Source organism: Aptenodytes patagonicus, chromosome 1 (genome assembly GCF_965638725.1).
Source record: "Aptenodytes patagonicus chromosome 1, bAptPat1.pri.cur, whole genome shotgun sequence".
NCBI classification, from domain to species: Eukaryota; Metazoa; Chordata; class Aves; order Sphenisciformes; family Spheniscidae; genus Aptenodytes; species Aptenodytes patagonicus.
In genome coordinates this window covers 95,980,536-96,006,375 of record NC_134949.1, presented here as the reverse complement: position 1 = coordinate 96,006,375, position 25,840 = coordinate 95,980,536, and the positions used below count along the sequence as shown (strand labels likewise).

Genomic DNA, 25,840 nt, shown 5'->3' with positions numbered 1-25,840 from the left:
ATAAAAATATAAACAAGTTCTCTAGTTTTGTAACCTTTTTAAAGGACTAGAAGGGAAAAAACTTCTTCTGGGTGGCAAAGGGGGTTTTTTTATATCACTTGTATAAACATTATATATGATTATTATTTCTATAATCTCTTTTGCCAGTCCCCATCTCCCACTTTCACACAGACATACTATGGCAAAAATGGCATCTTTGCTAGTCACAACAGTTTGTTGATCGAAAGTAAAGTACTAGTCATGTGACCAGTAAGTCCTCCTTCAGGGAACTCAATAGAACGGATTGCCATTTTAGTGGAAATAGGAGAGCTTTCTCAAAGTAGAAGGGGAAATTTTCATATACACGTGAGATTCGTTCTTTGACCATGGGAACATTACGTTCATGTCATGTCTTTTTTCCTTTTCTGCTTTTTGATCAAAAAATAGATCTCTGTACTCATTTTCTTCTGATTTGGGACTAAGGGAGATGAATTTGCCTCTTTTAGTGATTCAGGTACTGGGCCAATAAATATTACGATGTGCATTACCAGAGCCCTAAAATGTTTCTGTTCTCATATCTTGTAAACAGGCAGGTCAGTAAAAAGCAGGAGTTGCCTTTGATGTCTTATATGTGTCTTACAATCGACTGCAGGCTCTGATTTAAGATTTTCAGCAAGATTTTGGCATTTAGAAGTTTCCTCTTTGGTATAGATCCTCTGGTATTTGTTATGGACTGCAGTCTTTTCTTCAGTCAAAGCCCTCATCTGTCCTTTCTCACTATTCTCCCGTAACGTAAAAGAAATTTATTTGTTGATGGAATCAAACAATGGATTAAAAATGTGCTGAGAACATAAATACGGGGAAGGAGCCTCAGAAGCAAACTCTCACACATAGCCATGAACATACAGTATAGATTCATAGGAAACAAAAATAAAAGGAGTGTAGGGTGTTACGCGTAAGAGTAGGACTTAGTTGCATGCTTATCTAGTCTATTTAAAAACAAACAAACCAACCCCCTGAACTACTGGAATGGTAACGCTTTTGGCTTACTGTTGATACAGCTACTGATTTGTTCGATTACACTTGAATTTTTCTTTTCTAGCCCCTAAACAACCACTTTTGGAGCCTAAAACTTCTCAGACTGTTGAACAACCAAAAGCAACACTAGGTAATACATGTTTCTGTAGCTGTTGGTCACTCTTCTTTGCAGTCCACAGCACAGTTTGTACTCTGTTTATTTAATCTATATTTAATCCATTTCTCTGAGAGAAGAAAAAGGTTAGGAAATAAGCATTCAGAGATACGTTTTTCTAAACTTAAGAGAAAAAGAAACTTGAGTTTTTTTCATATGGTTTTACTGGTTCTATAGCACAGTAAAATTTCAGGGATCAGAATTGTCTTCCATTTTGTTGGGAGTTTTTCTACACCAACACACTTTACCCTCAGAAAATCATCAGAAACCCATTGGAAATACTATTGAAAGGCCAAGTGCAAGGTTAGTATTGTGAATGTTAATCCTAGAACTCTCAACGAAGGATTCCTGTGGCACTAGGTGGACGTGTTAATTCTGCTGTTTTATATGTCGTTCTGAATGTCATTTTGGCTTGAAAACCACTTCTCAGTCACTTCATATGTCTTATTCTATGCTGTTCTTTCTATAAATGTCATATGCTTTTGCACTGTGTCTATTGTTATGAAACTTCTTGGAAAGAAGTCTCATAGCACTGCTTTATAAAAATGAACAAAATTACTGACTACACTACCTGAAACTCACCTTAAACTTTATCTGATGTCAGATTAACAGTCATATTTAGGTAATTACAATTTCAGCCCATGCATGTTCAGGGGAAAAAAGTTTCTAGGACTGGTTGCTCTTAATTTTTACCATTTAGATGAAGCTACTTCTATTTTATTAACAGAATTCAATGACTACAGTTATGAAGCAATTCCCTTTTTTATTACTGATTCCATGTTTTTCCAGCTCCCTACCATTAATTTATTTACGGTGTTGAAAATTGAGGACATTTTTGCATATTTTGTCTACATATGTCTTTTGATGGCTTAAAATCGACTTGGAGTTCAAAAGGATAAACAGCATTATTATTTTACCTCTTAGGTGTCTTGCAAAAATGAATTTGCTAACTTAATGAGAGGAACATTTTGATGTGATTGTAAGCTACAGTTACATATTGTAAATTTACTTACTGACTTTTACAGTGAAGATCAAGCAGGGATTTTGCTGGGGTCGTAAGTCTTAGGAAGATTTTTGAGAAGCCTTCTTAGCAAATCTGATTTTGCCATTTGCTTTTGTTGCTAGTAGCCATTCATTGCTTCATTTCAGGCTTGACGAATGTGATTTTTATGTGATACAGTGGAAAGGATAATCTTATAATCCAGTATATTTCTTTCAGCTCCTAAAGAAGCAAAACTCACACCTTCTGCATCTAAACCTAGACCATCCGCCAGACACAAAAAGCCACCAACTAAACCTGGTAACTAACTTCTGTAGCAAACATTTGTTACAATGTATCACTTAAGTAGTATAGTTTAAATTTATTCTGTGTGAAGCTCAGCACTTAATCATCAGAAAGATGGGCACTGAGGGGAGCTGTGCTCTTTGAGGAATATTATTTTTATATTGAACCAAAAAAATTTGAAGCAAAGCAAGAAAACTTTTGACTTTTATATCCCAGATCACCAAGTCGCATGGCCTCGCATTGAAACAAATTGTTTTCCTGCTTTTCATTTCAAAATAACAAGTTTTCCTACTTAGTTCAGCACAGGTTCCAGAAAATGCAAATTCTCCCACTTTGCTGATAGTTGTAGCATCTTACCTAGAACCATAGGATTTGTATTGATTCAGTGATCATTAATGTATATGTAGACTTAACCTGAAACTGTGGAAATAAGAGTGAAATTATGCTCTGGAATTTAGTAAAGGCATATTTTATGATGGCAAATGAAATTGCACCTTCACACCGGGGTTGAATTTGGTCTGTGATGTATGTCAGAGAACAAAAGGCACCTGGCATTTTCTGGAGCTGAAGAATAAGTGAATACAGTTACAAAAATATTACTAGTGTTACATGGTTTATAATGAAGTTAGAAAGCTTAGAATTGCATAATTGTATATTGTAAGAATATATTACTTAATCCTGAAGAGATCAGGCAATATTATTAAATTCTTTCCAGATTCTCTGTGATTATTTTTTTTTGTTCATAAAAAGAATTACTCTCTTCAGACCAAATAATTCCTTGTGAAGCTTGTTAACTGAATGGTATTTATGACTTGGAACTGTCTCAAAATAGTGTGCATAATTAGTTTTTCATGGTGATTACAGCTCCTACAACATTTTTAGTGTAGGAAATCCAGTATTGTATTACTAGAATAATTACATTTGTCTCTGCTGTAGATACCTATGTCTGACTATAGACCTGAGTCCTGCATGGGTTTTTTTTGAAATGACAGAAAAAAAAGAACTCATTTGAAAACTGTTGAATAAAATTGTTTTACACCCTTGGACTGCCAAGATCAATGCTGTACATTGATGTTTCCACAATGAATGGCTCTATAACAAGTTTCTATATAACTACAAAGAAGGTGGCATGATTCTGTATTTGTATGCATGCCTCTTGTTTGTCCTTTCCTTGTTAGTGGTTTCACTGATTGATCAGATGGAATCCTAAGAAACACTTTTTAATCATAATTAAGCTTGTAATGATCTTCCTGTAAGTAGGTATTTGTGAATTTGGCATTTGTTCTGATGGGACAAATGATGATATTCTTGTTCAGAAATTATTATTTGAGGCATAAAATATGCAGTGCATGGGGATAACCTGGCTTTTGGGCAGGTGGCAAAATGGTCAAAGAGCAGGATCTCCTCTGTATTCCAGCATCACTTGGGAGTTCAGCTTAAGTTAGAAATTTGTGCCATGACAGTGGTTGTCACCTTTCCTTACCAGTGAATCAAAATAATGAAGAATATGTGCCAAATTCATACTTGATCACTGATTTACTAATGACCCACTTTGAGTCAAACAGAATTCCTGAAAGTTAATTTTGGCTCTCATTGTTAATAAGGCTTTTGTACTGTTTCTGGTAAAGTATTTGTCTTTTAGCAGTGGAGCAAAAAACTTCATTTAAAAAAAACCCCAACATATATACAACTTTCAGTTTTTCCAACCAACCAACTGTACATTCTAGTGAAAGTTTGCAGCTTCATTCTTTTTCTTGATATGTGGGTAATTGAATCTGTTGCCTGCATGAAAAAAAAGTTCTTGTTGCCAATGTGATGATGCCGAACCACTGTGCTTACTTGTATCGTTGTTAGCATTAATCTCTCTATCTAAGCATACTAAGTTCTCCATTTTTCAGGGAAGGACATTATAATGAATTTTCTACCATGCATCCAACTGCACTGCAACATTTTCTTTCCAGAAAAGTGCAAGAATAGCTCTTTATAATGAACCCCTGTTGAATCACTGTGGATGCATTATAAATTTGCACTCTCTTTTGGCTCTAGTACAAAATGCCATTCTTCGTATGCGTCCAGGCATTTCCACTTGTGTGATATGAGACTTTTGCAAGAGAACTGCAGAACTGTTTTAACAACAAATGGACAGACCTTATCTGTTGTAGAGGAGGATCTCAACCGCCTACTATTTGTAAATTTCAATAGTCTCAATACAGTACTGAAGTTAAGATAATGTTAGATAGATTGGTGCATACACGTAGTTGTTCCTTTTACAGTCTTCTCTCCCTTACCAGGACGATGAGAGTCCTGGAAGGACTTCTAAACATGCAACTTCTGAAGTATAGTCATACCAGAGCACCATGCCTTCTCAGCCTATGAAAACTCTGCTTGATAACTTGGTGCATGTCTTTCTTACTATTTTCTGTCCTTCAAAGTCTCAGGTTACCTGGCTGCTCAGTGCTTACAACCCAATAATCTGAAAAATAACATCAAGAGTAACTTTTATGTCCAAGTCCTTTTCTATTGTCTGGGAGTTTTATTTAGATGCTCTGCTTTCAGAAAGGTCAGAGTAAATGAAAGGCATTTTATTTCCTCCCAATCTTATTCTCCTCTCATCATCATTCTGAGAAATCCATCTCCCAGCTCAACCTTTTCTTTTTATCTAGAAAAGTCTGCATGAAATGTGAATTATATATCTATTAATGAACTTTTTCTAAATGGGCTGAGAAGAACTCATTACCAGAGACTTCTAGAATCTCTTTAGGATCGGGAGGAGGATGGCATTGTTGAATTTTATGTTTGAAAAAAACAAAGACATGAAAAAGAAAAAACAGGTCTAAGTGATGTAAGATTCATCAGAAAAACATGGTGCGATGAATATATGGCCCTAGGTTAGTTCTGAAAGAACGTGCAAAGTACCTAACTTGTAGGTTAGTATGCTTCTTATTGGATGTCCCTGCTTGGATTTAGAGCAAAGTGTAGTGCTGAGGCACAGATACATTATGCAGTAGTCAGTGCTGCCAGGTGTAGAAAAGTAGTCTCCAGTTGTTAAATAGGTAAGAATTCCCTGATGATCTTTGTCATGACAGAGCAGTACTTCCACATGTGGCAGTTCAGAGAAGAACTTGGCAAAGAACAAAGAGATCCTGCTAGTGAATGATTTTTCCGTAGTTGCTTCTGTGTATTCTCATTCTTCACCTTTTGACCCCAACTAGTACCAGAGCCCCGTGGCTGGGAGCAAGAACTGATTGCACTGGCTGGGTTGGATTTATTTTTTTTTCTTTTTAAAAAGAACGGTGCTGTCACTTCACATGAGCCACTTCATGCATTATCATTTTCAATGGCATGGCTTTAAAGGGGATTGCCTTGAGGAGAGATTTACCTACCCAGCGAACGTTACTTTAGAGATCCAATTCCCAGAGAACATAAGAAAACTTCATAATTGCTCTCCATTGGATTTTTTTTTCAAGTTTTCAGGCCCAGTAAAGCTTCTCCTTCCAAACCTAAAGTCTTTTTGCATCCAGAATAGCTTATGACAATGCTGGGTAATTGCTATGTCCTTTCACAGAATCACAGATTCGTTGACGTTGGAAGGGACCTCTGGAGTTCATCTGGTCCAACCCCCTGCTCAAGCAAGGCCACCTAGAGCCAGTTGCCCCGAACCATGTCCAGACAGTTTAATATCTCCAGGGATTGAGACTCCACGGCCTCTCTGGGCAACCAGTTTACTTAATTGCCCAAATTATTTGTCCTGAAGACGTTTTGGAGTATTTTGCTGTCTTAGAGTAGTTGCAATAATATCAAATACATCAATCATTAACTATAAAAAATGCCAGTAAATAAATGAGGGAAGATTTAAAAGTCTGAATGAAATATGTCGATTCCTTTATTCAGTCTTTTAAACTTAAACACAGTCCCCCCAAATATAATCTCCTCATCATAAACCTTCATGCAAGGAAATAGAGACTTTTAAATTAATAAAATAATTTTATATCCAAACTGACAAGAGTTTTGGAAGTTTTAGGTCTCAGATTTTATTGTATTTAAAAGTTTTAAGATAACTTCCTCAAAATGAGTGTACTTGTGAGTCTTAAAATGTTTGTGAGCTTCAACATGACAATTTGTCAGTATGTCCAAAAATAAAGTTTGAGGCACATTGTACAAGATTCATAAATCATTTTTTCTTTCCTAATTAAAATCTGTATCATCATAGAGAGAGAGCACACCAGGAAGTATAGGTAATAAAAGGTAGGCTGAGAGGAGTCAAAGCAGAGTAAACAAGTGAAGTAAAGTTTGAAGGTTTGGATAAGCACATTGATTACTTAATGATTGTAGATATATTTAGGAATGAAAATGGACTCCAACTGTAAAGTCATGCTAATACTAAACAATTCTACCAAATTTGTCTTCAAAGTTCTTTATATTTTTCAGAGTCTTTGGAGTTCTTTCCTTTCAAACCTAATTAATTACTCTAGATAGAGATGGGAAGCTTTTTAACTTGATTATCTAATGTGCTGTAGCACTAGATAACCTACTGGTATCTTCAGCCTTACTTTCTGTGACTTTGCAGTTAGTCACACCTGAAATCTTTCACATCTAACCTTTGCACCACTGTGGAAGAAACTCAAGAAAATTAATAGAAAGGTTTACCAAAGAAAAAAGATTTCTCTGGAACTGTTTCTTTTCAGTGGTCTACAGTCATAAAGAGGAAAAAAAATTGTGAGGAAAACAGGAAGATGAAGACTCAGAGAGCTCCTCTGCCAGTGGTGTTCCTGTAGCATAAATACACCTTTTATTTTCAAAAAGCAGCAAAAGCTGCACAGAGTAGTTACTGGTGCTTAAGAACATTCAGTAAATTTATTACTTACTCAGTGTTTCCATTTGAATAGTGGGGAGGAGGCGGATTTTAATGGGGAAGCAAGAGCAGCTGAGCCATACCAGAAGTTGAGAAATAGATACAGATGCACCTGTATTTCTCTCAAGAAAATTCTCTTTATTCCAGCAGCAACCATTCCGGTGTCAGTCACTGCTAGGAGTCCCTACACATATGAACGTCCAAAGACTGCAGAGGGTAACGATTGCGAGTCACTTTTAGTCATTCTTCTTTCCATTGGTCTGATAATATGTGCAGTTGAAAACACCGTTTCCTGTAGGCTTCTTGCTTATTCATATGTGGTCCAAACCCAACAAATGGAAGTATAGTCTTGGTGCTTTATTATTTCTCCATGTTTCTAGCATGGAGATATTGTCTTCTAAAAGACAGGATATCACTTCAAAGGTATCTGATTAGAAGATTCAATTACATTAGGAAAAAAAAAGAATAAGAATTATTGCAATAATAAAGATTTTATGAAATACAAAAATAATATACCTAATCTAAAAATCACATCTAAAACTACAAACTACTGAACAATTTCTGCAGAAGGGGGAGTTCCGTGTTGCACATAACCAAGCATTGCTTGATAATTTCTCAAATTTATGGAAAACATTGCATCCAATATTAATCCATGGAAACTTGCATTCAATTTAAGAAAATAAAATAATTCTAGTTTTAGTGAGGAGGAAATTTTCTATAAAGTAATACATGATCATTACCTTTTTTTGGTATGGGAATATATATTTAGTGATGTGTTTAATAAATAGGTTTTTAATGTAGACTAAGAACAAAGGTGTCCTTTGCAGTGAGCCTTGAAATGTTCTATCTAATTCAAAGGAAGATTTGAGTCACTGTTTGCATTTACTTTGCAGATTGTATTCTGAGAAGCACTTTAAGATGTTTGCAGAGGTATAGCGTTGCTCTTTAAAACCCGGATGAAGCCAACTACATATATAATACTTTACTGGACGAGGATGGCTTTAAGTCTGTGCTTAAATGATTTCATTACATAGAATCAATTTGTTTTGGTTAATTAGCAACAAATCACTTAGATTCACTGTTTCCAACTGCAATAAGTTCTACTTCATAAAGTACTCTCAAAACTCTTCTAATGACCTTGATTTGCCAAGGTCAACATTGGATAACAATGTTTTCTTAGCATAATTTCTTAGCTCTCTTTTCTTTGGCTTTTGGCTAAACTCTTAGATGTTCTTCTGCAGCAAAATTAGCTTCTAACTCTTTGATTATCCCTTTCTTCAAAGGCTCTGTCTGCTTGTTTTGCCCATATCCAATAATATTTCATGCATTAAACCCATAGCACCATTCTTTTCTGTGTTTATTCATTGATACGAACTGAAGGTCATTTCCTAGACTTCATTTCTTCATTGCTGAATGTCTGCAGGACACCATTTACTTTCAGCTTAAATACTGGTTTTTACAAACAAAGTTTTTTCCTGTATCCAAAATGACAATCCACACATTCGAAGCCCAGATCATCTTCTAAGACCAAAACACCTCAAGCTAAATCAGATAGGGCACACTTCTTTTGAAATTGTGTACTTTGAGGCTTGCTATTAGTGCAGAAAGTAAAAGTGAAAAACTTCAACTTTTTTTTCCTGGAGGAGGAGAGAAGGAAGTTGTTCATTATTTTGGGATAATATTTATACAAAGAGAAACCAAATTGCCTCAGAAAGCAATTTGCAGACCTAACAAAGAATTTAATTTTATTCTGAATATCTGAAGGGGTTTTTTTCTTTTTAAGAACTCACTGATTTTTTTGAAGGCAACCTGAAAATAGAAATGAGTGTTTTATGGAAAATTATTCTGAATTTGAATTCTGAAGGTAATTTATGAGCTTGAATAACAGCAAAGTCAATGCAAACCAGGGATACAGAGTGAGCACATTAGAAAGATTAATAACTAGTTTAAGTTTTCTATACAGTAGCTGGCCATTGTTGACAGAAATAAGTTAATGCTGGTTGTTTTGGCTTTTTTTCTCATTTGCAGCAGTATTAATACTAGGCTATATTATACTGTGAATGTTAATAGAAGTGTAAGAAATACTGTAGTATCAAAAGCATCAATTGCAAACAAAGTTTTATAGTTTTGTTTATTGTAAATGCTATTTTTAAAATAGGTAGACGTATAAGAGAGTTTGGGAGATAAGTGAGTATAGGTTATAGAAAAGGTTCTATCTTTAGATGTGTATGTCTGTTATATGTTACTTTAGTTTTTACTGCCTTGAGAGGGGAGAATTTATCAATTAATATTATTTTAATATATTTTCTGTACTGTCAGCAAATTTTTATAGATTCTGCCATTTCATAATTTAGGATTGCGGGGGTTTTTTTCCTTTTTTTTTTCCCAATTTGTCATAGTTTGTGAGGAGGAAAAGGATATGATGTATTGGTTTTGTGATCCAAATTATAAGAGGATATAATGAGAAAAAATTAAGAGGCTTTATCAAAATAAGCTTTTTCAGATAATTATATAGCTGTACCAATAGCAGCCTTTTAGTCCTCTGCTTGACTGCTCACCATAGAGGAAAACTTCAACTGTTTTGTCATGGTCAGCATGCCACTTTCAAGTAGCAGCAGACTTCAGTTAGGGGATACCTGACATTTTTGTATATCAAGAGTCCCTTGCTGTCTCCAAGTTCAGCTGTGTGATCTCTTCCCTTGCTTGTTCTAGGATTTACTGATTTCTACTGATATATTTTTGCTTCCGTTGCCATCAAGTTTGTGCAATTATATTTTTCTTACTGAACCTGTATTATTAGGAAGTTTAATTGTCCATGGTTTTAAAAAGTAAAAGTTAATTTGAAGATCCGCATTACCGTGGTGTAGTATTAGCACCTGCTTTTATACTTACCGGTGGAGTAATTTTAAGGTTTTTGGAGTACGTTCCATACTTACCCTGTCACACTGTTTCTGTTGCAGTCTTGGAACCTCTTACACTTAGAATTGAACCACCAAGGTCAACAATAGGTAGTGATATTTCCTTGGCAAGCTGTCGTGTTTGCTTTTTTCATCACAGAAAGCATCACTGAAGTTAATCACCTTATGCCTTAGGATAGTTTCATTAAACTTCATTTTTCTTCTAGATAATTCTCTTGCTTGGTTTTCATGACAGTTGGGCATATTGCTTTCTTCACAGTTGGAACATCTCCTTTTTTTTTGTAAGAAAACAATGCTGGCAGCTCTGAATCACCTTTCTCATAATTACGCTTGTCTGTGCTCATCCCAGCTTTTTATTTAAAAACAAACAAACAAACAAACAACTGAGCTTCAAAAATGACTAAAATTCCACTCTCTTGCTTAGATTGTTGTAAACACACAGAGAGTATTACCTGACTTTCTTTCCTACTTCCTATAGGCTTTTTTTCTCTGTTGCAGGTGTGAGGTTTCTGGGTTTGTGTGTTCAACTTGATATCAGAAACTAATTGCTGTGCTATTTAACCAACTCATTACCCACATTTTCTCTTCCAGCTCCAAAGGAGACTCAACGTTTTCCTTCTAAACCTAAAACTTCACCCAAACCTCATATCCCACAGGCCAAAGATGGTAAACTGCTTTGTGTGATTATTTCTAATACAGTTTATAGTGGATTGAAACTTATTTCTGAGCAGCTGTTATCTGAGCCACTTAAAACATAATGGGGTTCTGTTCTGATGTGTGTTCAGTGATTTATTTGCAGGTTTCAGGAGTAGTAACCTTCACTAGGTATTTTTCATAATGCAAAAGAATAAATCTCTGCTACTTCATGGCAGCAGGATGAGAATATTGTTGTTAAACTCAGATTACAGTGGTAACTAAAGCAAATACCTAGCAATTATTAAAGTATGTATTATGGCTACTTAGGTGGTACAATTCTTTCCCACAGTGCTTTGCATTGTTAGGATAAATACATTTCCCTTTTAAGTCACAATTACTTAATTTCATGACATTATTATTTTCTGCATGAACAAGTAAATTACCCCATGCATAGTTACTATTTGTTTATAAATATTAAAATTTATTAGCATTAATGGTCATTTATGCCGTATTCCAAAATACTGGATATTTATACTATGTCATTAAATGTGAGTGCAGTTGAATTCAGTGGTAGGCAGAAAAAAATTACTCTCTGTCCTCTGCTATCCAGTTGGTAATATCAACAGAAAATTACAAGGGTATCAAATATCAACATGTGTCATCTTTTGGTAAATGTGAAAAATTTCATGATAATCACTTTAGTGAAGATCTTTAAATTGTAGACATGGAGCAATATTTTTGAAAGCTGATGTTATCTATTAAATATGATTTCCTCAGGTAGAAAACAGTCAAAATCCTTGTTCTCTCATAATTTTTTAACCGTGACAGCTGATTATAAAACATTGTTTCCAAACGACAACTTAAAATGCAACTTCTTATAAACTCAGTTTTTACCTCTGTGGCCATTTTTCATTATTATGGTAGTCTGGCCTTCTCAAAAAATGGTTTTGTCACACAAATGCTACAGGTTTGTACTGTTCTGTGTTTTAAAAAAAAAAAAGTTTCTTCAAGAATATAATATACAGAACTTTTTTTACAGCATCATCCACTTACCTTGTGATTGTCTTAAAAGATCAAAGAAATTTTTTTCATTGTCACTAATACAGAAGAATTGACACAGAGAGGGATACCATTTCTATTGTGCCTCTGTTTCTAATGTGGGAAATGCAAGAAAATAGCATCAATTTCACATCCTTATGCTACTTAAACACCCAGTTTTATTTTAGATCCATACCAGTTTAGAGCTGAAGTATGTGATCATGCAATGCAATACACTGTAATGCTCTTTAATAACATAGCATCCAGAAAACAAGCAAGTGGTCTCTGATTCCAATTGTATATGTAAGCTGCATTTGAAATACACCACAAAGGGAAGAGATCTGTGTCCCTAAAAAGCCATTTTCAGAATAAGGGGGTGATACATATTTGGATATCTCATTGAAGCCCAAGGGAGAAACTAAGCTCACATTATGTTTTAGCTGACACTGCTTTCTCAGAGACTTCATTTAGTATAATAATTTTTGTATGAGGCAGTATACATAGTATATAATTCAAAATGCAGTTACTAGACAAGTAATACTAATTGTAAGTGGAATTATTCTCTTCAATTTTCATAATAGCTTTTATGTTTTGTTTATGATACAGTCCTGGAATCTATAACATTTAGAACTGATCAGCTAAAACCAACAATAGGTAACACTTTTACCTACAGGGACCATCACATTTAGCTTTTTTCTCAGTATACACCAAGCATCACAAGTACATCTTCATTGTACTCCACTGTTATTTTTTACTATTAAATTTAGTCCTTCTGTAAGGGGGTTTTTTTGTGATTTTTACACTAACAATTCACAATCATCTTGTTTGGGTTTTCTCACACAAATGTGTTCTGTAAAGTGGATGGAAGCACCACAATCTACCTTTGACTACGTCTCTATACTCAGTTTCTGTTATGTGCTGCTTCATCTTTTATACTAGTCCATCCATACCGCCCTTGCTTTATGTTATCCTGTTAGAGAGGTTCTCCATCAGCACTATTTCTTTGTATACCAGACATTCATACTTCTCCATTACTCATACAAGCTTTTTGTGTTTCCAGAGGGTCCCAAAGGCATGTGTTCTTTTTTAATATTATGCCTTCTGTCAGTCTCAGTTCTTGAAAGACTTTAATAGTTGCATTTTTTTTTTTATTTCAGTTCCAAAAGAAACACAGCGTGTTCCCTCCAAACCTAGAACATCACCAAGCTCAGAGGTTCCACAAACCAAACCTGGTAAGTACGTTGTTTCTTTATCTTATCATACTGATATGTGTTTTATGAATGCTACCGTGATCAGTGGAGCTTCAGATTTATATGTATCCCTTGGGCATAAATGTTGGAGCATTCCTTGAGGGATAAAATCCAGTATCACATGTCATGACATGTGGAATTTATAAGCAACCTGGTAAGTTTAATATCTCTATCTTCAGTTCTTTTTTACATTTTAAGTCACTGCAACAGTGGGCATTTTCTGTGCAGCTGTCAGTGAAAATAGGTCTTTTCTGTGTGAATTTGCTTGGGTTTTGGGAAAGTGAAGGTGAAAAGGAGGGGTGTCATTGCAAAGAGGAAGGGTCTTTTTCTGTATTTCTCAAATTGTGTACTTGTTTTTTCTTTCCCAGGCACAATCATTCATTTATACTTTTCAGTTCACTTTTGCAGAGCCCTTATGTTGTTCAGAGATTTAAGAACATGTAATACTTTCTATAACATTGTTTACACAGCTTGGTATAGAGCAATATACAACTGCGGGCTAATTAAGGATGGAGGAAGAAAGTTATACAACTCACACTAGCAATTGCATGAGGTACTGTGGTGGGTTGACCCCGGCCAGCAACCAAGCACCCGCTAGCCACCTGCTCATTCCACCCCACAATGGGTAGGGGGAAAGAATCAGAAGCGCAAAAGAGAGAAAAAAAATCGTAGTTCAAGATAAAGACAGTTTAACAAGTGAAGGATAAAAAGATGGGAAAAAACCAAGTGATATAACGGCAACCACTCACCACATCCCACTAGCAGACCAACACCAGTCTAGGAGCAATGGGTCCTTTGGAAACACTACCCCCCAGTTTTGTTGCTAAGCATGACATTATATGAGGTGGAATATGCCTTTGGTCAACTTGGTTCAGCTGGCCCGGCTGTGTCCCCCTCCTAGCATCTTGCCCACCCCCAGCCTACTTGCTTGGGGGCAGAGTGAAAAACAAAGAAGTCCTTGATTCTGTAACAAGCACTATTCAGCAATAGCTAAAACATTGCTGTGTTATCAACACTGTCTTGGTCACGAATCTAAAACAGAGTACCAGAGGGGCTGCTATGAAGAAAATAAACTCCATCTCAGCCAGACCCAGTACGGGTATCCAAGGTATAAGTAGTATTAGATGGTGCTGTTGGACAAATGGGCAGAAAGATGACAACTAAGGTTCCTTTTTGTAAGTCTGTGCCTATTGTTTGAATCAAAACCTTGAAATAAGTCAGGAAAGTGTACAAAGTTGAAGGTGAAAAACCACCCACAATTTCTTTGTGGTGTATTACAAAAGCTTCAGATTTATATTTGGGCTCTGTTCTGTATTAGAGCTATTGCCTAGAACTGGAGGCAATTCTGAGCAACATAATACTCTGACATGTATTGAGTTTCAAGAAGGAGTGACCATCTGTCATTGGCTGTAGCAAGGATGGTATGGTCATTGTGGAAGTAGTGATTGTAATGTTTTGATTGTTCTCGGTAATACTTGTTTTTGGTTTTTATCACTCTAATGCAGTTCTGGAACCAATTACGTTTAGAACTGAGAAACCAAAGTCAACAATAGGTAATGATACTTTCTTACTTGAATAGTCATGTTGTCTTTCCTCTTCAACGCAAATCATTAAGCATAGGCCTGCAAAAATTTGTCACTTTTCTTTGTATGTGCCTTAATAATTTAAGTCAAGATTCTCTGTCTCTTATTTTCTACAAAACAATTGAGGAGGATCCTTGTGCCTTTCAAGTTGTTATGCACAAAACATAGGGCAATTTCCTTCAATATTTAATGATAAGAGGCAGAGGGTAGATCAGAACAGGATCGTAGTCATACTGTAGAGGTGGAACTGTTCTAGTTAGTCATATGGTTTGGGTGAGCAGAGTTGCATGCTGCAAGTTTTCGTTCTCTGCTTCCCTTCCCCTCCAGTTTTACTAAATGAAATTCAGTCCTTCATAGAGGTCTGAAAAATAGTTCTGTTTCACTCAAACCTTAATTCCACTGTCAGAACAGAATAACTTCAGTGATCTTTGGGTCATATGATTTCTTGAGGCAGATCCATTTGACTAAGGCATTTTTATCATTTGAATCTGGTACTGCGAATCATTCCAGTACAACCTCCATTACAGAGCAGTGGTGCCTTTGTATTTGAAGCTACTTACTTTGTTTTCTTCTTTTTTTATTTTTTTAAGTCTTCTTCTTAAATAGAACCAGTAATTCTGTCACATGCTTCTGTCACAGAAGATTATTTCTTTTCTGTATAGCCTGATTTTGTTCCAAAAAAACCTTCTCTTTTGCATCACTTCCATAGAATATCTTTGGTTCAAATCTTTGCTCTGTTTTTGTTGACTGTTATGTGTGGTAGTGGACACTGATACCTTGGAAAATTTTAGTACAGTGTAACCCAGTTTGTTTCTTTCAGCTCCTAAAGATACACGTCATGGGCCTTCCAAACCTAAAACATCACCCAGTCCACGTGTTCCTCCAACTAGAGCAAGTAAGCTTATCAATATTTTGCCCTTTAGTGCATGAAAGTTTTTATCAGTTTGAAAATTGTCAAAATAGATGAGTTCTCTGAAGGTACACAGATACTTTTTAAATATGTTGTGTTTTAATGACATAATCAAATTTTGCTATATAGCTGTCATGGAACAAGTTAATCAGCTAGATATTTATACATGTCAATAACTTGTATAATGGTAGGGATGTGGGGGTTAACACTCATCTTGAGCCCTTGCACATAGGAAAATTTGTGTCTTAATTTCCATACAATGTGACAGAGGTGTTTGTATTTTGTAGTTACTCATTTACAAATGTAAAATCACAGTACTTTCCTGTTCCCAAAACTTTGGAAATAGTTCTGTCCATTTGAAAATTAGTGGTAAATTTCCATGTTTCTTCTGCTCTGACTGCTTTGCTGGAGATTATTTTTTAATGCAAAGTTGATTTAAATGAGCAGCAGATTTTTGGAATATGAAACACTTGAATAGCACGACTAGGGGAACTGTTAGAACTACAACAGTTTACTCTTTAGAAAGCTCTGTTTGATAGAGCTGAGAGGATTGGAGAGTTAATCCAACACTGCACTGTAACAGTCACTTTGTCTTTAGTCTCTGCCCTAACGTAATATTGATTGCATTGACAGGAGATCTCTTTGTGATTATTTTCAAATGGAAGAAATACTTCCTAAAAAATTCTTTGCAGAAAATGAACCTCCTGTCAGGAAAATCAAAAGAACTTATGTTGAATCATCATCCTCAATAACAGATTCAAAACTTTGCTCATCTTCACAGGTCCAAAAGAAAGTCGGCGAGTCTCTTCCAAGCCCAGAGCATCACCAAGTCCAGATGTACCACACACAAAACCTGGTAAATACATTGTTGTTTTGTTGTGCTTGAATATTCGGGGTTTCTTTTGGGCGGTCTTTCCTCAATGAATCAAGTGTTGGTTAACATCTCTTCATATTAAAAACAAATAGATTTTCTAATGATCATTAAATGCGTGTTTAAAGGAAGATAGAGCTGATTTGTATTTTTAATGGCTGAGTTTTGATGAGTTGTATATGCTTTTCAGCCCCATGACAGCTATCACTGATGAAAAATCTGCATAGCAGGGTAGACAACATACATACATGATAAGAATGTTCTTGGAAGAAATTGCCTCTCTTCTGTGCCTATCAAAAGATGCTTAGAGAAAAACATATTTTAGGGCCTTCGTGTATGACTCCAAATATCTGTAACTCAAACCACTCATATGTTTGTGTACCCTGGTAATGGAATTTGACCCTTAAAAATATACTTAATAGGGATTTACATACTAGTGAACTGCCAAACCTCTGTAACTCCTGATGGTTCTGAAAGCATCAGTTGAACCTTCGTTTTGAGTGAGTGCATATCCACTAATTCCACCAATAAATAATTTAAAAAAAGAAAAGAACAAATTCAAGTACGTGTTCCAATTTGAAAAGAAATTAGTCATGTAAAAGGGAGTATTTTTACCCTTTTGCTTGTACTTATTGCTAATTCTCTGTACGTTCTTGTTCTTATGAAGTCTTGGCACCTACTACATTTACAGTTGAACAACCAAAGACAGCAACAGGTAAAGATGTTACCTTGGGCTAGTCATCATTATTTTTTCCCTGCTGCTCCTTGGATCAAAGATTATATATCATTAGTCTGTTTTTCACATCATCTGTTTGTGGTTTTGATTTGTTTTCTTTTCTACTTATTGAACTTAATTCTACTCTGTTCCAGGTATTGAAAGATTCCCTGCTGTTCTGTTGTCTTCACAGAAAATTTCTTTCACTCTCACACACATTGTAATTCTTTTGACACTTGTAGGAGACAAGCATACAATGGGTATTGCAGTTATGAGCTCTGAAATACATATGGAAACATGTCCACTATAGTTGTCTGTGTTCTTTCAGTTTTTGTTGCTTGACTCCAGATTTTGCTTACTTGATCAATTTTCCAGCCATGTTTTCATTCATTATTTTCTTTTCTCTTTAAATTCTTGTATGTATCTGACACTCAGTTTTCCAGTCTGTCATGTAAGGATCTTGTTTTTCTTTGCAAGCACGAGGCATGCAGTGCCTGTGCAATAAACCTGTCTAATTTCTGAAGAGTATAAACCCTTAAAACAGGTCTTTTCTTTCAGCTCCTAGAGAACCACAACATACTCCCTTTAAACCTAAAGCAGCTCCCATCCCAGATGCTCCACACAGCAAGCCTGGTAAATTGTCAAGCTGCGGTTGATAATTGAGCAACTGCTTTCAGGGCGGGCAGTGGGGGGAGTTGTCAACAGTACACTTGCTGTTACCTGGGTATCACTGTAGCTTAAGAAACCTCTGCAATGCTGCAGTTAAGTCATACCACTGATGGAAGCTACAACAGTTTAAGATTTTTTTTTTTTATATTATGTCGATATTACCAGAAGAAGAAACAGTAGTGACCTGTATGTTTAAATCAATGGTGAAAAGTTTTTCACAGCTTGTATCTGAGCAACACATGTCAGTTTTTTGCACCATGTTTATGAGAGAAGCCTCTTAAAGCTGTTGCAGTGCTTTTCCTTTATTATACACATTTTCATCCAGATTAGACTGAGGCTTCCCTTCAGTTGTATTTCAATTAGGAGACTCCCCATCATGAATCTGGCTGACCTGTATCAGATAATCAGTGGTTTCACTGAAGGGTTGTTATTGTTGTTTTTTAAGTATCTAGATGTTAAAAACAAACAAAAAATTGAACCCTTTGTAACCATAAATCTCTGAGGGTAAATGCTCATTGCTGTTTTAAAACATCCCTTTCCTGGTGTATATAGTATAGTGCTGAAAGTTTTTTTTAAGGGGCGGGAGGGAAAGGGAGAGTCTCTTCATTATTCTGAGCATTTATCAACATTTTTTCCAACAGAAATCATTCCAACCTTCCATGAACCAGATACTACTATGATTCCTCATATTCCTGAAAGATCAAAGGCAACATTGGGTAATCATGTGTATTTCATAAATAATTACTCTATTTTCCATTCTTGTTAGAGAAGATATTCTTAGAGCGAGCTCATTACATGATATTAAAAACTAATAATGAAGTTTTGCTCTGCTTCTAGATACTTGCTTGCTCTTTGGTCTTGATAAGGGTAATAATGCATGAACTCATTTACTTTTGAAGGTTCTTTTCCTTGTCTTCTAGCCTTTCCAGTCAGGATGATGTAATTCCTTCAGATGTTATATATTTTCCAGTAAAAGGGGACTTTATTTAACAGGTAGTGATTCCTATAATTGCTGCATCTGAGGTATGGATGCTGTCATCCTAAAATACTCTTCTGCTTCACTCCTCATGGTATAATTTTACAGAAGAAAATTGCAAGAAAATGATAAGGTATCAACTATAGCATAACATGTACTGAAACAGACCAGCTACGTGACCCTCCAAATCAAATATTAGTTCTTAAAGCCACCTTCTCTGCTAACTTCTAGTCATCTGTGTTGGGAAAACTTGCTGAAATATCTGAAACATTAGCTGAGGATTCTTTCTTCTTAACTTAAATGTCAGATGTGGACCAAATAACAGTCAATGAATCTAAGCAGTATTGGACAGCAGGAGTATTGCTTGAGCAGTCTTTGTTACTAATTAGTTCTCTGTCCCCAGTTTCAGAGATAGACATTGACCATGATTTTCTGAGAATGAAATGGTATCATTAATGAAGTATTAATAGCCTTTTAATAATCTTCGAACCATGTTTTTTTCTTTTTGAGGAATAGGAAATGAAAAATGCTTTTCATCATGTTTCTATTTTAAGACATATTCCCTGTATGCATTGATACTTAGGTTTAGTATCATTGGATATCTCTTTATATAGCTTTATGAAGTTTATGTGCCCTGTCATACACATCTGGGGCTACCTGATGCAATATTCGTATGCAGAAAATGGTTCTTCAGAGCAATGGGGATGAAGAATGCACAGGCTAAGGCAGGTATTTTGAGGACCTCTCACATTGGTGTGCATCACAGACTAGCAAGTGCTAAGATAACCTTTTCCAGTAAATGATTCCTACATGGCAAGAATTTTTAACTGAATAGTATGAATATAACAAGATTGAACAGTTCCCACATAAGAACAAAGAAGTTAATTTATAAATCAAGTCTGATATGAAGCATCCACTGAAAAATAGATCCTGTCCTCAGATACTCATGTATGGCAGATGTGGAAGGTGTAGGCTACTACTGTCTATTTTTGTCCTGTTACTTTACTATATGCTGTTCGTGACTATATTCTTCACTGCTTCATCCAAAGCTACAAATCTGTATATAATTTTGGGGAAGTCTGTCTGTGTCAGCGGCCATTTAATTTCTTTTCCTTTCTTTGCAGGAATTCCAACTGACTGATTTTCAGCTTTACCCTTACATAATTTGCCTTATTACAGATCAGATTGTACTTATGTTCCTTGTGTACTATGAAAGCAGTGTGTTTTTTCAATTATTGTTCTGGGTGCTGTTTGTTTTTATTTCAGCTCCAACTGAAAAACAGTTCATTCATGCCAAACCAAAAACATCTGAAAAACCAAGAGTGCCACACACCAAACCTGGTAATGGAGTCATTCTTTTAATTTTGTGTGTTTGTGTTTAATCATTCTTTCCCTTAGCCTCGGGTTTTGTGCTTTTTATCAGAATTATTCATAGCTGGTTTTGTGCTGAAACAAATGCATTACACTTAAGTCAGTCAGTCCAAAATATGCCAAAACTACACTGAAAATAATAGTAGGATTTGTAGTATAGCATAAAAAATGTTTTTCCACCTTTCTATTACATATAGCAAATGATGACTAAAATGTGGTAAATGTGCGTGTTAACAAATTTTAGTGGCTAGATAGGCTGAGTTCTCTCTGATTACTTCCTGGTAATCAGAGATGCTTCTCTGTGAGCGTTGTTTTTTTTTTTTAAATCCATACAATGCAATAGAACTCCTTTGCAATGTGCTTGTACAGTTAGCAACTGACATTGTGTGCTTAACAGAAACACAAGTAGTCTTAAAAATAGTTATGGGGGCTGTGTCTCTTCCCATTTTTGCTGTATAAGAAATGTATAGGAGAAGTTAATAGAAAGATAATGATATCTGTCAGCAGTTGATTTTTAAGATATTCTGCTACACTTTAGTTTGGAGTATTTTGAAAGTTTTTGAAATAGTGCAAATGCCACTTTGTTTCTATTACAGTTTAATATTCTAAGATTCTTCACATTTTCTCCTTAACAGCAATACATCAGACAACTCCACAACCAATTATTACAAAATCTTCTACTACCACTGAGCATTCAAGGGCAACAATGGGTAAATAAGTTTCCTTAAAGTTAAGATGCAGGTATTTTTTATTTTTCAGTGGAGAAATTTCCAGAGAACATGCTCTGGTGAGGTATTTTGTGTAACATCATTCCACTATCCTTCATTCTGCTTACACACATGTGTTTCTTAATACAGATGAGTCTCAGTTCTATCCTAGAAGTAAAGCAGAACTAGCCGACAGCTCATGTCTGGTCAGAAGCCTGTATTTGTGAGATTTCCAACCAAATGCAGTGGTCTAATTTTTCTTTTAGAGCAAGAATTTTAGCCACTAACTCAACTTATCCTACAGCACAGTGCTAGAACTTTTCTGTGTTTTGGGTAGTCATTTTGTTTCAGGTTCCAGAAAGCCATGGAATTGTTATTGTCTCTTTTTCAGGCATTCGAGGCATAAATTTTCTGTGGGCTAAATATGGCATTGGATCGTGACTCCTGAAGAATACAATAATAATATTTTTCCTTTTCTTTCAGCTCCAAAAGAAACACTGCTTATTCCTTCCAAACCCAAAACATCTGTCGGGCCAGAAGTACCACAGACTAAATCTGGTAATTTAAAGTTTGTAACATTAAAAGTGTTATTGTGTCACTGCCTTAGTGACACTTTCTGCTCTCATTTAGTCCTGCAGTTATGTGACATGCATGATATGTAGACAGAAATTAGTATCATTGTTCAGCTCAGAGTATGTTAATAAATTATATCAAAGAGAATGCCCAAGAATTGCATCAATTTCCATGGAGAGCAGAAGTTAAGGTGGTTGGGTTTTTTAACATTTGTTTGTTGAATTGGTGGGTAGTAGCCATTAAAATGTGAGGAATTCTATTAATTTTAATAAAAATATACTGCTGTAACCAGCTTCAATAAGTTCTTTTCTTTGGGGGGATTTTATTACCCTAAATAAATTTGCTTCAATTTCTCAAGCACTTTTGAAACTTGGGTTACAGAATCTCAGTCCAAGATAGTTAGATGCTAAGAGTATAGGTACCTTCTTCCTATCAGTGATTTTTGCAGTAACTACAGTAGATTTAGGGGTGCATAGTTATAATGAAAGATGATGATACCTCAGCTTTACCCTGGGTGTGAACTATTTCCATAAAAACTACTAGATAGGAAGGTTACAGGGAAAAAAAATTGTTAGGGGAGGAGTGACAACATGATTATAAGAAAGAGCAGCTCCTAATCTTTCTTAATCTCTGATCTAACCTCCAAACTGATAATATTTTAGTTTTACATAAATAGGTTAATGAATGGTTTTACTGTTCCCCACCTTTTTTCCCTTAGACTTCTAGCCAAAAAGAATTTAAGCAGGGACCCTGTTAATTCAAGAACTGTACATATATATTACTATGAAAATCAAACTGAATAGTCCAGAAAAAAGATTTATTTTCTAAAGGCCTTATTCTGAAAGGCTTCCTGTTAAGTAACCAAGTTAGATGCTAAGTCTCAGCTGAATAAGAGCTATTTCCAACCATGTTGTAGTTAACAAGTGCCATGTTTTGGTACCACTACAAAGTTAGTTTTAGGCAAAGAATTTTAGAAAACAGAATTTATAGGTTTATTCTTTTCCTTTTAAATTTTAAATCATTATGATGATATATATGCAAAATAAATGACTGTTAGGAAAGTTGTTAAAAACACATGGCACTATTTAGCCACTGCCCTTTATGCTAGTAAGTAGGTTACTTTACAGCTTCCATATTTTAACCTTATTTCTGAAAGACAGAGACATGTAGTGTGTGCCTCTGCCTGTCAGTCTCTCCTTTTCATCCAGTAACTTAGATATCTTTCACTAAATTCAATCAAATTTGAGTGAGGGAAGAACGTCTGAAAGATAAATGCATTACTACAGGCTTTTAGAAATTTTTTAGGGAAATGAAAATTAATATACCCAGTGTGAGAAAGACCAAAGACTGTCAGAACTCCACCTTTAGGGCATTTGTTCTGAAGTTGGTGGGGGCCTGGCAGAATAGTTGCGCTGTCTGGCTGTCATCATGAAAATACATCCAGACTAATCAGAACATGTGTCTGTCTCATGTCTGTTAAAATTGTCTTAGCAGATGTGTGGAGGATGTGTAGCAGTTGTAGACGTTTTTAGGAAACAAAGGACACAGATCCTTAATGAACCCAACTTCTTTAATTTCACTTCTCACAGACAATGTTTTATTTCTTGTAGCTCCAAGGGCAACACACCTGGGATCAATTAACCTTATAACAGTTCATGTTGTTGATGGGTCCAAAATGACTTTGGGTAATGAGACTATTATGTCAGTTTATTTTTCATAAAACTTTACTTTCTCTGCTTTTGCTATATGAGTAAACTTACACTTTAATTAACAGAAATACCTTAATATATCTTTATATCGTGTTCATTTGTTAGTCACATTCCAGTGCATGTACAAAATGTTGCTGGTTTTAATTTTCCAGCCATTTTTTCTTTCATGTAATTCTTTCTAGAAATAAGTATTTCATGTACAAGGGTGAGGAGTCGTATAAAAAGGCAGTACCTGATCATCTTTTCTTCTTTTGTCTGACTTACTAATGATATATATCTTCCCAGTCTTGAAAAGTCTTTTATCTGTATAAGAGCATGATTTTCAGCCAGGTTTCTAGCACTGACTCTTTTTGTTTATGGTCTGCACAAAGACAGTTTGAATTTCCCTTCCACCTGTGGTGTCTTATGTTTAAAAGGAAATCATTTGCATTTGATAAGCAATAATATCTCCACTTTCAGTTCCCAATGAAACTTACCAGATTTCACCCAAGACCAAAACTGCTCTAGCAACTGAAATTCCATGGTTTAATACAGGTAATTTTTAGGATTTTCTTAAGTTCTTGTATTGAGAGTCTGTAGATCTTAAGTAAAATCAGTACGGCTTAAGGTTTAATGATCTGTTCATCATTACCTTTAAAACTATTTCAAATATGTAACATGAAAACTTATTTTTCCCCTTATCAAATGTTTTTTGTTCATTGCTCTGAAAATCAAGGTTTAATCAGTATTGCCTCAAGGATGATATGAAGCTTTTAAACAGTATTAGTGCTGTGTATTGGATCCTTAGATGTATGGTGTTGCAAACATAAACGTAACAGGCTTCCACCTTTTTCCTTATAAAATACTAAATCTAAATCTGTAAAACTTTTCCTAAATGTAAATGTCAAAAATGATTAATATGTTCTTTCCTGCATAAGTATTTTCTCTGACACTTCAGAGAGGCTGGATTAAGTGTTGTGGATAGAATTAGATTTGAATATCAAATATCTAGCTCTATTTATTTAAAAATTGGGAGTTACAGGCGTTGATAATTTGGCACGAGATGACAGTGACTACTGCTTATGCTTTCAGCTTTCAGTGTAATTCATACAGATTCTGTTACAACTAAAATATCAAAATTATTTGGCAAGTGAAAGGCAACAATAAGAAAAGGTTGAAGGCTTCTGACTTTAACCTCGATGATGACACTGTGCTTCAGCAGCCCTACACAGTGTCTGCATTGAATGCTTCCAGTTGTTTTCTCGGCAATGTTTTAATGTTTCATGTCCTTATCTGAATATTTGAAGGGGGGGGGGGGGCAGTTTGGTGTTTTATTTTGAGGTTTGTTTGTTTGTTTGTTTGTTTGTTTTTTACAGAACCTAATTAAATGTCTTAAGGCCATGGATACCTTGCAGAGCTAACTCTGTATCCATATACAGTTGGGTAACTGGCTGTAAATATTTTATATCTTTTCCTAAACCTAAACATGAATGTAACTGGTCAGACTGCATGATGGAGTCATCTGACCACTAAAGAAACTAGCATTTTCAACGTGCATTTTGGATTGGAACTCATAGAATTCTCATATGTCCATTTTGCTGTATCTCATTGGTGCATGGACCTTTTTTCTGGCAAATCACACTGCACTATTGGTGTTGCTTTTACACTAACATTTAAACTGAACCTTATTTCTTTTAGCACCTCATAAAACACGTCTCACTTCTGCAAGACCAAAGCCACCTGGTAAATCACAGACCAGACCTGGTAATAATTGTTTATTCAGTTTGGGATGGGGAGGAGATTAATTAATTAATTAATTTCACCTATTCTCAGTGGAATTTTAAGTGTTGCTGGGAAAAAAGGCTATTTTTCTTTCAATTAATCAGTCTAGAGATAAAGCCTTTCCAAATCAGAAAAAAAGAAACCAAACTGTGTGTGTCATCACAGCAAGTGTTACTTTTTCTTCTCTAATGTGGAATTGTTGGCATCACATAAGTGTCTGTTGGGTTTTCTTCTCATGGAACTTTTTTTCTTTTTTCTTCGTTTTCTTTTTTCTTCTTAAACTCTCTCACAGCTCTTAGTAAAACCACACTAGCACCAGCTAGAACAAAAGCACTTGGACTGCCAAAGTGGATTGTGCCAACAACAGGTACAGCTGCAGTTTCTGGGGTTTTCCTATCAGTAAAAGACAAGAATATGGCTTCCTCATATCATCTTGAGTCCTGCAAAATATTTCATTGTGTTTGATTATAGAAGTTAATTCCTCAGAGTACTGTATGTAATTGCTGCTACTGGTCATGCTGTATAACTCCTCAGTGTCATTATGAAATTATATTGACACTCAGTCCGTGTAAACTTACAGATAGATTATTATGCGGCTACTGTTTACTGATGTTTTCTAGATGATAGGTCCAGAATAATTACTGGAAAACACTTTGTTGAAAAGGGTTACCCAGTTGTTCAAGTCAGAAGGCTTGGTAGGAAAGCCTTCAAGCCAGGTATCTTGCTAGCTACTAGCTATGCACGTTGTGTGTTCATGTCAGACCTACTCATGTTCAGAATATGCAGTACCAGAACTATGCGGTATTCAGGCTTGAATACTTCAGCACCAAGAAAGTTCTAAGATG

At 35.5% G+C, this 25,840-nt stretch overlaps 1 protein-coding gene across 2 annotated transcripts in view; it reads left to right on the top strand.

The window, feature by feature from the left end:
* Positions 1-25,840, top strand: part of ABI3BP (ABI family member 3 binding protein) — a 166,269-nt gene that overhangs the window by 98,269 nt on the left and 42,160 nt on the right. For both annotated transcript variants that reach the window (XM_076349815.1, XM_076349805.1), the window contains 17 exons: positions 1,082-1,147; positions 2,391-2,471; positions 7,456-7,524; positions 10,818-10,892; positions 13,058-13,132; positions 14,656-14,703; positions 15,554-15,628; positions 16,425-16,499; positions 17,788-17,862; positions 18,540-18,614; positions 20,141-20,215; positions 20,881-20,955; positions 21,436-21,510; positions 23,136-23,210; positions 23,694-23,768; positions 24,912-24,977; positions 25,288-25,362. In XM_076349815.1, coding sequence (XP_076205930.1) covers positions 1,082-1,147; positions 2,391-2,471; positions 7,456-7,524; positions 10,818-10,892; positions 13,058-13,132; positions 14,656-14,703; positions 15,554-15,628; positions 16,425-16,499; positions 17,788-17,862; positions 18,540-18,614; positions 20,141-20,215; positions 20,881-20,955; positions 21,436-21,510; positions 23,136-23,210; positions 23,694-23,768; positions 24,912-24,977; positions 25,288-25,362 — 1,230 coding nt within the window. The remainder of the gene's footprint in view (positions 1-1,081; positions 1,148-2,390; positions 2,472-7,455; positions 7,525-10,817; positions 10,893-13,057; positions 13,133-14,655; positions 14,704-15,553; positions 15,629-16,424; positions 16,500-17,787; positions 17,863-18,539; positions 18,615-20,140; positions 20,216-20,880; positions 20,956-21,435; positions 21,511-23,135; positions 23,211-23,693; positions 23,769-24,911; positions 24,978-25,287; positions 25,363-25,840) is intronic.